This window comes from Pogoniulus pusillus, chromosome 32, assembly GCF_015220805.1.
Source record: "Pogoniulus pusillus isolate bPogPus1 chromosome 32, bPogPus1.pri, whole genome shotgun sequence".
Classification (NCBI taxonomy): Eukaryota; Metazoa; Chordata; class Aves; order Piciformes; family Lybiidae; genus Pogoniulus; species Pogoniulus pusillus.
Genome location: NC_087295.1, coordinates 6,166,265 through 6,181,240, shown reverse-complemented (window position 1 = coordinate 6,181,240; position 14,976 = coordinate 6,166,265). Strand labels below are relative to the sequence as shown.

General features: G+C 49.5%; 1 protein-coding gene across 1 annotated transcript in view; it reads left to right on the top strand.

Moving 5' to 3' along the window:
• The first annotated feature begins 13,369 nt into the window (after window positions 1-13,369).
• The window catches only part of ITGA9 (integrin subunit alpha 9), a 244,780-nt gene continuing 243,173 nt past the window's right edge, over window positions 13,370-14,976 (top strand). Inside the window, exon 1 of the mRNA XM_064169690.1 lies at window positions 13,370-13,703. Within this exon, the coding sequence (XP_064025760.1) occupies window positions 13,534-13,703 (170 nt within the window). The 5' untranslated portion in view covers window positions 13,370-13,533. The remainder of the gene's footprint in view (window positions 13,704-14,976) is intronic.

Here is a 14,976-nt window from a genome sequence, read left to right as displayed (position 1 = left end):
GAGGTCCCTTACAACTCCTAACATGCTGTGATCCAGAGTTTTGTGGCCCTTTTGGAGTGGTATTTAAATAAGTGGCAATAAAAAGGGGGGAAGAGAGGGGGCAGAGGGAGGAGAGATGAGGTGAAAGATGAGGTAGGGTGTTCATTTACAGTGAGGAGCATAGCAAATAGACTGAGCTATTTTCAGACAGAGAATGTTTCACTTTCCCACACTGAATTCTAGCTTTGACTTCCCTGAAAAGTGTTTCCACATAGAAAGAAGCTGTCCTCACCTTCAAGCCCTGCAGCCATGGCATGTGCTATCTGCTGTTATTTAAAGCAGAGCACGTTTCAGCCCTGAGATTCCTCTGCTGTTACTCACTGAGTTACAGTCTGATCCAACCACAGATTCAGCACAGGAGGTGTCTAGCTCAGTTAAGTGTGGATTTTTTCCCCCCTTCAGCCTCAGGTAGCATATCCAGGACGTGATGATTCTCAGGATATGAAACACTTGAAGATGAAGCACAATTACTGTGTGTTTTATGCAGGTTCTGCCATTGTAGGACCTCATTGCTGTTTAAAGGCAGGGCGGGCAGGAGAGATCCAGGTTGTCTCTACATTCCCACAAGATGAGGATGCCTAAAGGAAAAGACAAGAGGCAATGGGTACAAGTTACTCCTGGGGAAATTCCCTTTGCACTCAGGAAAACATTTCACCATGAGAACAGTCAGGCATTGGCAGCACCTTCCAAAGGAAGCAGTGGACAGTTGTAAGGCTCAGCTTGGCAGGGTGCTGGGCCATCTCATTTCAATGAGACTATGATCCAGGAAGATTGGTCCAAGCGATCCTTGAGGTTCTTTCCAACCTGGCATTCCGATTGTGTGTAAGCTGTGCTGGTATTGGAGCACTCTGCTTATCCAAGCAGGGAATAAATATGAAATTGCCATGCCAGTCCCCGGGAATCAGGGAGCGCTTCCGTCTGTGGGCCTGGCTGGCCTACCTCTGTAGGGGCTGTTAATGTGAACTGCTTAGTTCAGCAGTAGAGGAAGAGGGAAGGCTGCAGTGCTGAGTAAGGTCTTAGAAGGAGAGATGTGGCTGCCTTGCAGTGTGCTGTGCACAGCCTCACATGGGACCTCCAGCGTTTAGGTTTCGAAGTGTGGGCAGATGCCTTAGCTGCGGTGGTGTGGAGCCTTTCTTACAGGGAAGTGTAGTGATTAGAGACAGACTTTCTACTCAGAGAGCTAGAGCTGACCTTGCACCTTCTGGGTGAGCGTATGTGGATACCTCTATAAACAGCAGGGCAAGCCAGAAGTTTTGGCAGAGCCAGTGGCTGCCTCTAGCCAAGAGCCCTGCAAGCCAGAGAGCTGCTGGGTGACAGCCAATGTGGCATCATACAGGTGGTCTCCAGCTCCTCTTTTATGTGTTGGCTATATGCAATCATTCATTAAGCACTTGGTCAGTGAAGACAAATGAAATACTTTCCAAGGCTCGTGCATCAGTGTCTCCTTGGAAATGAGTTTTCAGACAGGCAGAAGGTGAAGGTGACTTCCATCAGTGAGCTGCTGGGCAGCACAGGTCTGCTGTTTGTTCTTTATAGTGTGGGGAAACTCTGAGCGTAAGAGGCAAATGCATGAAGTCAGTGGCTTATTTTTAGGTTGAGAGTAAGTGTGTGTGTGTTTCTGGGAGGGATGCTGACTACAGAGAAGGCAGAATTAATGTTTGCTTTAGATAAGCTCTAATATTGACTCAAACCAGAAGTCGATATAGGAATTGCTGCAGGAATCTTCAGCAGGATCCCCATGGTTTGCAGAAAGCCCTTTGTGGCTGCAGTAATGGCACGTTACAGCTGGGGAAGCAAATAGACATGGTGGACAAGAGAAGGTAAAAATAGCTTCAGCTCATGCCCTTTTGACAAGGTGACAGCTCAAGCCTTGCTTCTATCTCATGGCACTGCTGCTGTCAAGTAATTGTGAGCACAGTTTGTTTAAGGTATGGTGGACAGACCAGAAGGTTGTGCTGTCATTCAGTGAGAGACAGGCTGGAGGCTTGGGCAAGGAGAATGGGATGAAGTTCAACAAGGGCAAGTCTTGCACCTGGGCAAGAACAACTCCATGGACCAGTGTAAGTTGGGGACAGACCTGCTGGAGAGCAGTGAAGGGGAAGAAGACCTGGGGGTCCTAGTGGATGGCAGGTTGACCATGAGCCAGCAATGTGCTCTGATGGCCAAGAAGGCCAATGCCATCCTGGGCTGTATCAGAAGGGTGTGGTTATGCGGTCGAGAGTGGTTCTTCTACCCCTTTACTCTGTCCTGGTGAGGCCACATCCAGAATATTGTGCCCAGTTCTGGGCCACTCAGTTCAAGGAGGACCTCAGGGAACTGCTTGAGAGAGTCTAGCACAGAGCCACAAAAATGATTAAGGGAATGGAACACCTTCTTTACAAGGAGAGCCTGAGGGAGCTGGGGCTCTTCAGCTTGGAGAAGAGAAGGCTGAGAGAGGTGACCTTATTCATGTTTATAAGTATGTGCAGGGTGAGTGCTAGGAGGATGGAGCCAGGCTCTGCTGGGTAATGCCCAATGACAGGACAAGGGGCAATGGGTGGAAGCTGAGGCATAGGAAGTTCCATGGAAACATGAGGAGGAATTTTTTCCCTGTGAGGGTGACAGAACACTGGAACAGGCTGCCCAGGGTGGGTGTGGAGTTTCAGTCTTTTTCTCTAGAGATATTCAAGGCCTGCTTGGGCATGTTCCTGTGTGATCTGCTGTAGGTGATCCTGCTCTGGCAGGGAAGCTGGACTGGATGGTCTGTCGAGGTCACTTCTGTGACCTGACATTCTGTGATTCTGTGAACGTATCACAGTGGGATGCCTGGGGCAAGGGAAGCAGGGTAATCCAACAGCTCATTTGGCTGCACATGCACTGTGGCCAACCCAGCCAGGCTGCTCCCATCTTAGCTGGGATGATGCTGCTGAGGACAGAAGCATGGCTTGCTTTCACCTGGGACATGCAGGTCTGTAATCACTTACTAGGAGACTGGGTAAGCATCAAGTACTCTTAATTTTTGTTTCCAAAGGTTCTGCTTTTGTCTGAAATCTGAAATGATTGGACTGTGAGCTTGGGCTATTGCTTGTGGAGGTGCCTCTACCAAAGCCCCAGTCTCACTGCTTAGACATTGCAGGTGCTGTGTCTCCATTTTTTAAGACATGCTGAGCTTTTTGGAACATTGCTGGTGCCAGCTGGTCAGTCCTCATCAACTAAGGGAGAGGGCTAGAAGTGTGCAGCTTTGGTTTAGTAGCGATGCTAGAAGCAACTTAGTAGCAATCAGCAGGTGACCCACTAAAATACCACATCGACCTCCAAATCTGTCTTGTTTTCTTGCTGGTCCATGGGATGGCAGAGTTGTTACTGCCAAGTTCCTCCCAGAACCTGTCTTCTAACAAGGCTGGTCACTGAGATGTGTGAGTAATGTTGCTCATAATCTAGAGAGCCTGCTGTGTTAGCACAACTGCGTTGCTTCTTTCTTCCCTTTATTTGTAGTAGATATCACTCTGGGGATTGCAAATTCCTCACCCTTAATTCCTCTGCCTTAAATTGAATTATACCTTCAAAAATGTTTGTCCTAAAGGGTTGGAAGTTTGGGTTGTGTTATTTTATGTTATTTTCAGATCATTGGCATCAACACATCATCCTTCTTGCTACCTGGATGCTCAAAGCCTATGTTTTTAACATTGGTAAGCTGGAATAACTGCTGTCTCTGGCACATCTCATCCCCATAGCAAGTCCTATGGTGTCTCTCAGTTTTCCTTTCTGAAACATTATGTATGTGCAGCACAGATCAAATTAAGCCATAGCATAGTAGATAATTTAGGAGTAGCTGAGTCAGAGAAGGGCACTGTGTATCCCAAGCTTTTTGGGTTAAGGGCTTGGGCTTTGAGTATCCATGCATGCAACTGCAAGAACTGTCTTTTCTACATGGGGAGCACAGGTTTGGGTCTCTCAGAGATGATAAATAGGTTATTGTTCACCTGAACTTTTCACACGAGGGGTGCATGATAGCTAACATGTGGAATAATAAACACTGAGTGGCTGGCTAATGGGAAGCAGATGTGCCAAGAATGCCAAGCAAAACGTGTGAAAGCTGTGGTGTAAACTGGGCCTTTTGACAAGTGGCCAGAGCTCGTGTGACCACCAGGGGCTCAGACTAATAGATGTAGGAATGGAGCCCAAAAAGGAAAGCAGAGACACCACTACAATGTGTACATCAGTGAGATGCAGTGCCCTGTAGAAGAATGGTGACTCAGAGGATCCACCATGTGGCCAGCATTTTGTGACTTTCTCATATCTAGTATGTGCTTCCCACTTCTGATTTGTGTTTGGATGTAGTGCAATGAGATGATACAAACTAGACAAAACCCACTTGTGGTGGGCTGAAAGAAAGACTCAACAGTCCATCTCCATTAAGGTTTCTGGAAACCCTTCCTGGGCTTTCTGTGGGTTAGGTCCAGGCTGTAGACTAGGACTTTTTTCACTAGTGAAAATGAAAATCAAATGAAGCAGACTATCCAGTCTCTTTACAGTTACATACCCAATACCTTTGTCTTGACCTGTGATTTTATACAAAGCTAAGACACATAGATTCAACAGTGTGTAAACTGGTGTCATCTTTAGTTAATTCCACTTAGATGTGAAACTCTATTCCTGAAAATGGGGTAGATCCTGGATTATAATACTAGATTTGTTTTGTAGGTCTCATTATGAACTACTCCTTTGAGTATGGCTCCAGCTCAGCTTGTGGGAAGGGTTAGGAGTCTATAAAGTAGAGATACCATAAGCTGTGGTGATAGAATTGCTGACATACAGACTGGGATGTAGATTTCCCCACCTCATGGAAAAACAGACTCCAGCTATGCTTAGCACTTGAAATGTGCAGCTTGAAATCGATGGGATTTTGACATGGGAGGTCATGTTTGGAGAATTTCATGTATGGTTCATCTTCCTCTCTGTAATGGTTCTGTATGCTGATTCTCCTCATGTGATTGCTCCACTGTCCTGGGCATCCTCTAGGAGAAGGGAGAAGAGCTGTTGGTGCATTGCAATTCAGATATCCACTGGGGACAGGGCTAAGCCACTTAAGAAAACTGTGATAAGGATCCATTGTGTCTATCTCAGATACCTGAATTCTTGTTAGACTAAGCTTGATGCAGATACAGCAGGTTTTGTGGCAAGTCTAATCCCCTCCTGATGCAGGACAGAGAAGGGGTATCAGTGGGGAGATTTGATTTAGCATTTCTCTTTGATGTGTTTCTCCAGGTAACCTAGCAATTTCCCCAGAAGTCTCAGTGAAGAGGTGGTCTGGGGAAAGCTCTTTGTTTTGTGAAAGGTCACTGTTTAAGCATCCACCTCCTTTTTTATAGTCTCCACGAGCCTGTTTTGAACATTATGGAGAACAGCTACAGGCTGAGGCAATGTCTCTTGGAAAGCTAGCAATGCTTTTCCCTTCAGCTTCTGTGATACATTCAGCAGTCTCATCTTGCCTGAGTCTAAGATTCAGCCACTAGTGAGAGTTGGTGTCCCAGCCAAAACCAGCTCTGCTCGCTACTTAGCAAAGAAACACTCAGAGGAGGTTGAGGTGATGCTAGCAAGTAAGTTCTATTAAAGAGCATAGCAACATTGGCAAGTCTGGGGACACCCATGAGTTCTGGTTTAGGGCTATCAGTTTTGGTTGCATTGCAGAGACCATTTAGGAGATACTGATGAAGGCTGGCTTTGGTGTTAGAGGTCAGTGCTTCTGGAGTTTCTCTGTGGTCATAGAATAGAGAGGGGTTTTACTTCTTAGCCATTTGTGAAAGTCCAGCTTCAAGTGCTCTGAACTGTCCGCTGATGGAGCATCACTTTTCTCTAGCTCTTGTACCTCGGTAACCTCTCCTCTTCCTCACCTCACAGGTGGTCCCAATGAGCTTCTGTCAGGGCAGACAAACAGAATTTCTTCATCATTTTGACTAAGAGAGACCTGCAGGAGATGGCTCAGCTGTGTGAGGGATAACTATCTGAGTCACATTGCCTGTGCTTTTGGGAATATATTGCCACAGGGCTTATTTTTGGGCTCATGCATTCTTATCCACTGGCTTTCCTTGTACATACATCAAAAGAAATAGCAAGAGGATTTGATTACAGCACATTGCCAAACACAAACACGTCTGCTCTTGTTATGGTGATGAAAGCTTTTTGATCCATTGATCCCTCGGCTGTGGTGATGAGGTTCAGTCAGCTGCGGGTGGCTCAGCACGTGTTCGGACTGTCGCCAGTGTCAAATCAAAAGGCACAGTGCCAAGCTGCTGGTGAGAGCAAGACCAGCGGGCACAGAGCGCTGCAAAGGGAAGCCTGCGTGAGTGCGCCTTGCGGTGTGCATGCACAGCTCTCAGTGTGCAGTGCGTGCTGTAATTCTAACCACATGCAAGCAAACACATGGCAGCTGTTAGAGAATGCAGGAGGTGCGCGGCGTGAGGAGCGCGTAACACAAAGGCAGGCGCGGTTCTGCTGCGCCGAGAGCACGCCTGTGGCTTCGGGGTCGCCGCGCAGCTCCCCTTAGGGCAGTGAAGGACAAGTCTGCGCTTGGCTTTAGGCGCGGACCTAAGGCAGCACACAGCGCAGCTGAGCAGAGCCTACATCGGGGGAAAATGCAGAGTTCTCGGTGTACGGAAGGGAAGGGAAGGGAAGGGAAGGGAAGGGAAGGGAAGGGAAGGGAAGGGAAGGGAAGGGAAGGGAAGGGAATTTTATCAAATTGCAAACTTCTACCCGATGGATTTCTTTTTTCCTTTACTTGTCTCAGCTGAATTCTTTCAGCTGCTTATGACAGATGTTTCCAAAACATGTTTTCCATTATGTGATGCCTTTTCATTTGGGAACAAGTGGACCATAAATCAGGCTGAAATATACCTCAGCATTGAAAACCAGGGCAAGTGTTTAAGTGCGATGTTAATGCATGGTTTTCAAGGGGGATAGGCAAATGGTGAGGCTGGATCACTAAATAAACCAAATTGCTGCAGAATCAGTGCTGTTTAAGAGAAGAAATCCCCAAAGCACCTAAGAAGGGACAATTGGGTTTTGCATATGAAGCTCTGAAAATTCTGGCTCTCCGCTCTATTCTTTTATCTATTGTTATGAGAAGATGATTTTTGATTGCATCATCAGTTTCTGTATCAACTAAGATTTGCATCAGCTCTGTCTTCCACCCAGGTTAAACTTTCTGCATTCTCAAGCTATTTGGAGAATTCTACTAGAGCTCTAGAAGAAAGGTAGGACAGTGTTTGGAGGGCTCACAACAGCAAATAACAGTACCAGCAAGAGATTAATTTTGCTTCTTCCCTTTTTGATTTAACTGGAGAATGAGCCACATCCAAACGAAAGATCAGACCGGTAGGAATTAAATGCCTACTAGTAGGAAACTGAGTCAGTTTTCCAGTGGGAACTCAACCTGAATATATTACCTAGCAAAAATAGCTCCTCTTGCATTTGATGCAAAAATTAAGGGTGACATCTCCTTAATTTTATGCAAGCTATATAGGAAGGTATAATTAGCACTGTGACAATCCCAGTTTATGTTTGCAGCTGGGTGCTGCAAGTGGTTTGATGTCTGACTGGCTGAAGTGGTGGCAGCTGAAATGCAGGCAGCTCCTCTCATCAGGGCTGTAGTCATTTCAGAAGCACAGAGCTCTGTCCCTGTCAGTGCTGCCTTCTCCTACCACATCCTCTGGTAGGCAAATGAGTGTATGTAAATAAATATATATTAATACTTTGGTCTTTTGTAGTTCCTCCTTTAACGTATTTGTTACAAAGTGACATCTGGCTCCAACGGCTTCAGCACTGATGAGGGCTTGGAAAGCAAGAAGGAAAGAGAAGTAGCATTTTTCATTCTCCTTACATTGCCAGGAAAGCTGCTACTGCCCTCCTCTCTTTCAGTGGGGGAGATAACCACAGTCAACCTTTTGCATGAAGCCACAGTGGAAGAGGAATTGAGAAGGATGCTCTTGACCTGGTAGGCAAGAGGAGCTACCATAAAAAAACCCAGAATGTCTGGAAAACATCTCACCCACTGAAAGAATGAAGAAGTGTTGTCTCCTGAGCTCCTTACAGCTGACTTTGAAGATGGATTAGGTCACAAAGCTGTATGGGAGCTGAGTGAAAATAAACTGTGGTATTATTATCAATACCTGATTTCCAAGCACAGATACTCCTTTAACACAAACTTCTTTCAAACCTCCTGGCTAAGCATCTGCTGACCTAAAAGTGTGAGTTAGGGCTGGGAGAGGCAGCAGCCTTTCTGTTAATGATCTTATGGGATGGCTTCCCATCATTGGCATGTCCTTGTGTGGGAGTGCAGCCTCTCCCCAGCTGTGGCTGAGAGAGGAAGCCTGGGACAGGTGAGAGAAATCTACACCTGAACATACGGGGCTGAAATAAGCTGGCAGCCACTGTTGTGGGTGCCCATTGGAATTCAGTGGTAATTCAGTCACTTGTGTCCATAGACTGCCTTAAAACACATGGTACAACTTTATTTCCTATATGGGTAACTGTCTCAAACCTGTTCTTTTGGTCCAGCTAAAACCTTGGGATATCTCAGCAGAAAGAAAGCATCTCTGGTGGAGAGGAGCAGTCTGCATTAGCTCTCATCTAAGATCTGGAACCTTCAGGATTTGGGGTAGGTACAGGTGGTAGGACACAAGAAATGGAGACAGTGATTTCCAGAAAGGTACAGTTATTAAATCCAAACTTAAAGAGATTGACTTTTGCAAGTCAGATAGAGTGAGCCCAAATTGCCCAAGGATGTGGTTGAGTCACTGCTCCTGGAAACATTCAAGATCAGACTTCATGTGGCCCTGGACATCCTATTTTAGTTAGAGGTGTCCCTGTTCACTGTGGAGAGTTTGGGCAAGATGATCTTTGAGGGTCCCCCTTCCAACCCAATGCAATCTGTGAATACCATGGGAGTGCCATGACCCCACCTCAATACAAATACAAGGAAAGAGAAATGGGTAGTGTAACAAAAAGCAATGTTTTAAAATTAAGTAAAGGACTGGTAAAAACAAACAGGAAAATTATGATGGGTTCAACACATGTGGCATGGGAGAAAAAGTAAATATAGATTTGGAGCTAGATCTGAATATAGATCTAGACGTAGATCTAGCTACAGATATAGATCTGTTTGTAGATCTAGATATACATAAAAAAGATTCTTGCATGAAGTGGCATTTTGGGAGGAAGCCTCCAGGAGAAGAATTAGCTCTTATCACTCAGTTTTGGAGCACTAGGTCTGTACTCAGATGGATTTTTAAGTGACAAAGACATGGAATATTTGGTGGTTTTTTTTTTTTTCTATATCCAGAACATTATTTTGTTGGGCTCTATTTTCCTGAGCTCTACAATCTCAGTACAGCAAGTACTGTCTAGGGTGCTGTTTCACTAACCATCCTCAATTTACAGGCAAGTTTCTTAATTCCAGAACTGATCTGGAGACTGAGCCCTGACAAAACACAGCATGTTCAACTCCACTGAAGTGCTTAGTGTAAGTGAGTGTAAACCACAACTTTGCCCTCTGGTGCAGGTACAGAGGCTCCCTAGATGAAGCAAACATCAAGGTTCACACAGTGGAAATGGATATGGAAATGTAGATAGAGCTATTCCTAATCTCAGCAGTCCTTCACAGAGGATTTCATGTACAAGTCCTTACTCTCAGCCCTGCTTTGTACCATCGCATCCATTGAACAGTACATTATCACAACACTTGTTGCTGCAGTTGGATGCTCCCCATTGCTTTTCTAAACAGCATGCCAGGATTTCATCAGCTAAACCTATGCCATGGAGACAGGCTCTTTGTTTCTGCTTGGACTGAGAATTCTTGTGGATTAAATGTTGTGAGATGACTTCAGTACTTGGATGTGCAGTGAAAGAAAGGGAGGGAGGGAGGGAGGGAGGGAGGGATGGATGGATGGATGGATGGATGGATGGATGGATGGATGGATGGATGGATGGATGGATGGATTGACAGACAGTGTTCTTGGCTTGTCTCTGGGCAGGCTGCCTTGCCAAAAATGGAGGGCTAAAATTTTTTATGCACTGACACAGTCCTGTCTCATAGCACTCCTAGTTGAAATGAATCCTCCCAAGAGCGTGCTACATCATGAGAGATAAGTGCTTCATTCACCTCAGCCAGCCACTTTGCTGGAGACAGATGAACCCACTGCTGCCTCCAGCATGTCAGCTCTCATTTCCTTCAGCTTTGCTGGACAGCTGTCTGAGCAGCAGCATCCAGTGCTGAAAAGCTCCATCACATTCCCACTTCAAAAGGCAGAGGATTTGGCTTGGTAATGCTAAGGGGGTTGCATGTTTGTGGAATTTGCTTAATCGTGGCATGTTGACTTTCTGCCCAAATCAGATTACTCTTATCTACATTGATTGAACAGTTGTAAACCCTCCCTGAAAATCTTGTCATTAGCTGTCACAGATCTCCCTGCTAATAGGGTGTAAGAGCTCCACTGTTGTCCCTTGATGCCCTAATGAGCAAATAAGTTCTCCCAGTTTGGTCAGGCACTAAAGGCTGAGGCTACTGATAAGTAACTTTTCCTTTTTCCTGGGCACTGAGCATTGCACCACTTAGAGGTAGGACTGGAAGATGTTCCCTGCATGAGCAGGCTGTGCTTTTGAAAGAACCACATGGACATCACAAAACAGCTCACCACAAAATTCCCTGCTCACTGAACACACATCATAGAATCATAGAATCAACCTGGTTGGAAAAGACTTCCAAGATCGTCCAGTCCAACCCATTACCCCTCCCTATCCAATCAACCGGACCCTGGCACTAGGTGCCTCAGCCAGGCTTTGCTTGAACACTTCCAGGGATGGTGACTCCACCTCCCTGGGCAGCCCATTCCAATGCCAATCACTCTCTTGGGCAAGAACTTCCTCCTAACATCCAGCCTAGACCTGCCCTGTCACAGCTTGAGACTGTGTCCTCTTCTTCAGTTGCTGCTTGCCTGGGAGAAGAGCCCAACCCCACCTGGCTACAGCCTCCTTTCAGGTAGTTGTAGACAGCAATGAGCTTTGCCCTGAGCCTCCTTTTCTCCAGACTAAACACCCCCAGCTCCCTCAGCCTCTCCTCACCAGGCTGTGCTCCAGGCCCCTGCAAACCCTTTGCAGAGAAGGGTTAAACTTTCACCCTGAGCTTCCAGGGCTGAAAGACCATTTGACCTGCAGCAGCATCCTCCCATGCAAATTTTCAGGCAGCCCTGATCCCCTTCCCTGGACATCACTGTCATGGTTGGAAGCAAAGAATGACCATGTACCAATGCAAGAAGTAGTAGACTTTGCCACCTATCTCCAGCTACCTCCCAGAAGCTGCATTTCTTCTTGTGTCAATTCCCGGTCCTTCTGGTTTTACGCTTGCCAGGATGTGTTCTGCTTCTCCCAATACCCCTCCTAATAAACAAGGGGAGTAGATGGAATTAAATACCCAAACCCAAAGCTGAGGACAATAAATGAAGATCCCAATTACCTCTGAGGGAGCATTTCTTCTCTGGGATCTTGGTCTTGATCCTCAAGAGATGTCCAGACACAATTTCTCATGGATCCTGAACACTGAAATGTGTTGCTTTTCACTGAGATACAAAAGGATGGGTTCTGAGGGCCCAAGGGTGTTCTAGCACTTCCCTCCATGTGTCCTTCAGGGTGACAGGTCACTCGTGTCTGGCTTATCAGGGAAGAACATATTATTGCTTTTGCTCTTGCTGACCTTTTGTTTCGTTTTGACTGACTCTTGTCTCAGCCTAATAAAACATTAGAACAACTATCTTCAGCTTTTACTTAGTCACGGAGGTTGCCCCTTCTTTTACAGACCCGGCAGACTTTACTTGAGAACAGTATTTTAGGAGGGGCTGCTGTGAGAGCACCAGGGGTGATGGCTTTAAACTGAGAGAGGGGAGATTTAGCTACTAAGGAAGAAGTGTTTTACGACGAGGGGGGTGAGAGAGAAAGTTCTTCACTGAGAGAGTCATTGGCTACTGGAATGGGCTGCCCGGGGAGGTGGTGGAGTCGCCATCCCTGGGGCAGTTCAAGGCAAGGTTGGACGTGGCACTTGGTGCCATGGTCTGGCCTTGAGCTCTGTGGTAAAGGGTTGGACTTGATGATCTATGAGGTCTCTTCCAACCTTGGTGATACTGTGATACTGTGACACTGGCCCAGGTTGCCCAGAGAGTTGGTAGAAGCCTCATGCCTGGAGGCGTTTAAGGTCAGGCTGGATGGTGCTCTGAGCAACCTGAGCCAGTTGAAGACGACCCCGCTCCAGCGGCAGCAAAGGGCAGCTGAGGAGCGCGGCTTTGGCAGCCGCGTGCCGGCGGGCGCGCGGGGAGCGCCGGGGTGGGAGCGAGGTGCCGGCGGGCGCGCGGAGAGCTCCGGGGTGGGAGCGGGGTGCTGAGAGCCCCGGTGTGGGAGCGAGGTGCTGAGAGCCCCGGTGTGGGAGCGAGGTGCTGAGAGCCCCGGTGTGGGAGCGAAGTGCCGGCGGGGGGGCTGAGAGCCCCGGTGTGGGAGCGAGGTGCCGGCGGACTGAGAGCTCCGGCGTGGGAGCGAGGTACCGGCGGGCGGGCTGAGGAGCACTGGCTTTGGAGCGGGGTGCCGGCGGGGGGCTGAGAGCCCCGGTGTGGGAGCGGGGTGTCTGCGGGCGCGCGGAGAGCTCCGGTGTGGGAGCGAGGTGCCGGCTGGCGCGCGGAGAGCTCCGGTGTGGGACCGGGGTGCCGGCGGGCGGGCTGAGGAGCACTGGTTCGGGAGTGAGGTGCCGGCGGGCGGGCTGAGGAGCACTGGTTCGGGAGTGAGGTGCCGGCGGGCGGGCTGAGGAGCACTGGCTTTGGACCGGGGTGCCGGTGGGCGGGCTGAAGAGCACTGGCTTTGGACCGGGGTGCCGGCGGGCGGGCTGAGGAGCACTGGTTCGGGAGTGAGGTGCCGGCGGGCGGGCTGAGGAGCACTGGCTTTGGACCGGGGTGCCGGTGGGCGGGCTGAAGAGCACTGGCTTTGGACCGGGGTGCCGGCGGGCGGGCTGAGGAGCACTGGCTTTGGACCGGGGTGCCGGCGGGCGGGCTGAGGAGCACTGGCTTTGGACCGGGGTGCCGGCGGGCGGGCTGAGGAGCACTGGCTTTGGACCGGGGTGCCGGTGGGCGGGCTGAAGAGCACTGGCTTTGGACCGGGGTGCCGGCGGGCGGGCTGAGGAGCACGGGTTCGGGAGCGGGGCGCCGGCAGGCGGGGTGGGGCAGAGAGCGTCCGGTGTCCCTACCGGGGCTGTGGTCGGTGCCGCCCGCTGCCGCCAGGGGTCGCCAGCGCCTTGGGGCGGAGCGGCGCGGAGTGGACGGGGCGCGCAGTCCTTGCTGCGCGCAGCAAAGTTGGTCCGAGCCGGGCCGTGGGGCGGGCACAAAAGCGCCGCGCCCGGCTGCGCTGCGTTGGGAGTCGGCGCCGGGGGCAGTGGGGGCTCAGCTGTGTCGAGCCGAGCCGGGCAGTTGTCCCGTGGCTCGCAGGATGCCGGCTACTGCTCAGCGGCGTGAAGCGCGGGTGCTGTGTGCGCTGCTATGTGTGGCCCTGGGGCGCTGCTACAACGTGGACGTGGGTCATCCCACGGTTTTCCAGGGTCCTAACGGGTCCTTCTTCGGGTTCTCCGTGCTGCAGCACTATCACGACAACACGCGGTGGTGAGTACCGTAGTGGTTGCGCCGGACAGTAAAGCTGCGGGGCAGGTCCACTGGCTCGTCCCCAGCTGAGGCATCCCCTGCGGGTGCCGCCTCGGGCGGGAGCAGAAAGGTCCGAGACCCGTCCGCAAGAACAGGGGTGGGTAGCGAGGGACATCTTTTCCCCGCGTTCTTTCTGCCCCATCGTGGAGATGTAGCGCTGTAACTGCTTCCCTCTACTTGGGGAGTGTTTTAGCACCGGGGTCCTTCCCAGACGCTCGACACCGACAGCTCGTTGTCCTCCACCCCTAGCTGCCCCTCGATTCGGTTCACTGTACTGTCCCGCGTCCTTGTGCCGAGTGTCTCGCGTTTCATCTGCCCGGTAGAAAACGCCGCTGTGCGGAAGGTGACAGGTCTTGCCGCGTTAAACGGGAGGGGACTGGCAGCGGTAACCCGCAGCGGTAACCCCCAGCGGGAGCAGCGCGGTCAGCATAGGCAGCGCCGGTCCCTCCATGCCCCGGAGAAAATCCTTCTGGTGGCTGCAGAGACCTTCTCAAATCGGGAGTCGTGCGCCCCTCCATGTGCCCGCTGTTGGCAGGAGACCCCAGAGGAAGTGTCCGTGTAACGGTTGTTTCAACCAAAAATAACGAGCGATAATAGAAAGTTTGTCTGCATCTCAAGAAACTATGCAAACTGGCAAGCTGCTTGTTTTTTCCCGTGGAGTGAAAAAGGGCCTTGGAGCATGGTCTGTCTCGCTCTTGTCTGGGTCAGGGGCTCTTTGTTAACGTTCAAACGGACTTGGCTTAATTAGACCTAGTTGATGTCAGCTGGTGCACTTCTAATGTGAGCAGGAGGCACTGCTGCCAGTAAATGACCACAAAGCTTGCCTTTATCTCTTACACTTAGATATGGCCTGATTACTCAGCTGTTAATGTTGGAACTGTGGTGCACTGTGATATAAATAAATGTATTCATGCCGGCGTCTCGTTCTTTAAAAATGAATTTCTTTCACACTCCTTAGTTCATCAGTACTTGTATGCTCTGCCTTTATGCACAGTGGCTTTCTTGGGCCATTCATTTTTAAGGGCTTATCAGAAGGCTTCATAGAGAAAAAACAGTCTGGGAGAAGAAAAGTGCTCAGTTTAGAGTAATGCTGAACTTGGAGCAGGAACTGACTGAGGATGTGAAGGCTGAAAGCAACCTGTGTTCAACGCAAATCGCTGGGCATTCATGGTGGTGTGAATGAAATGCTGATCTAGTGGGGTATGGAGACATGGAAATGGTACAACTTGTTGCT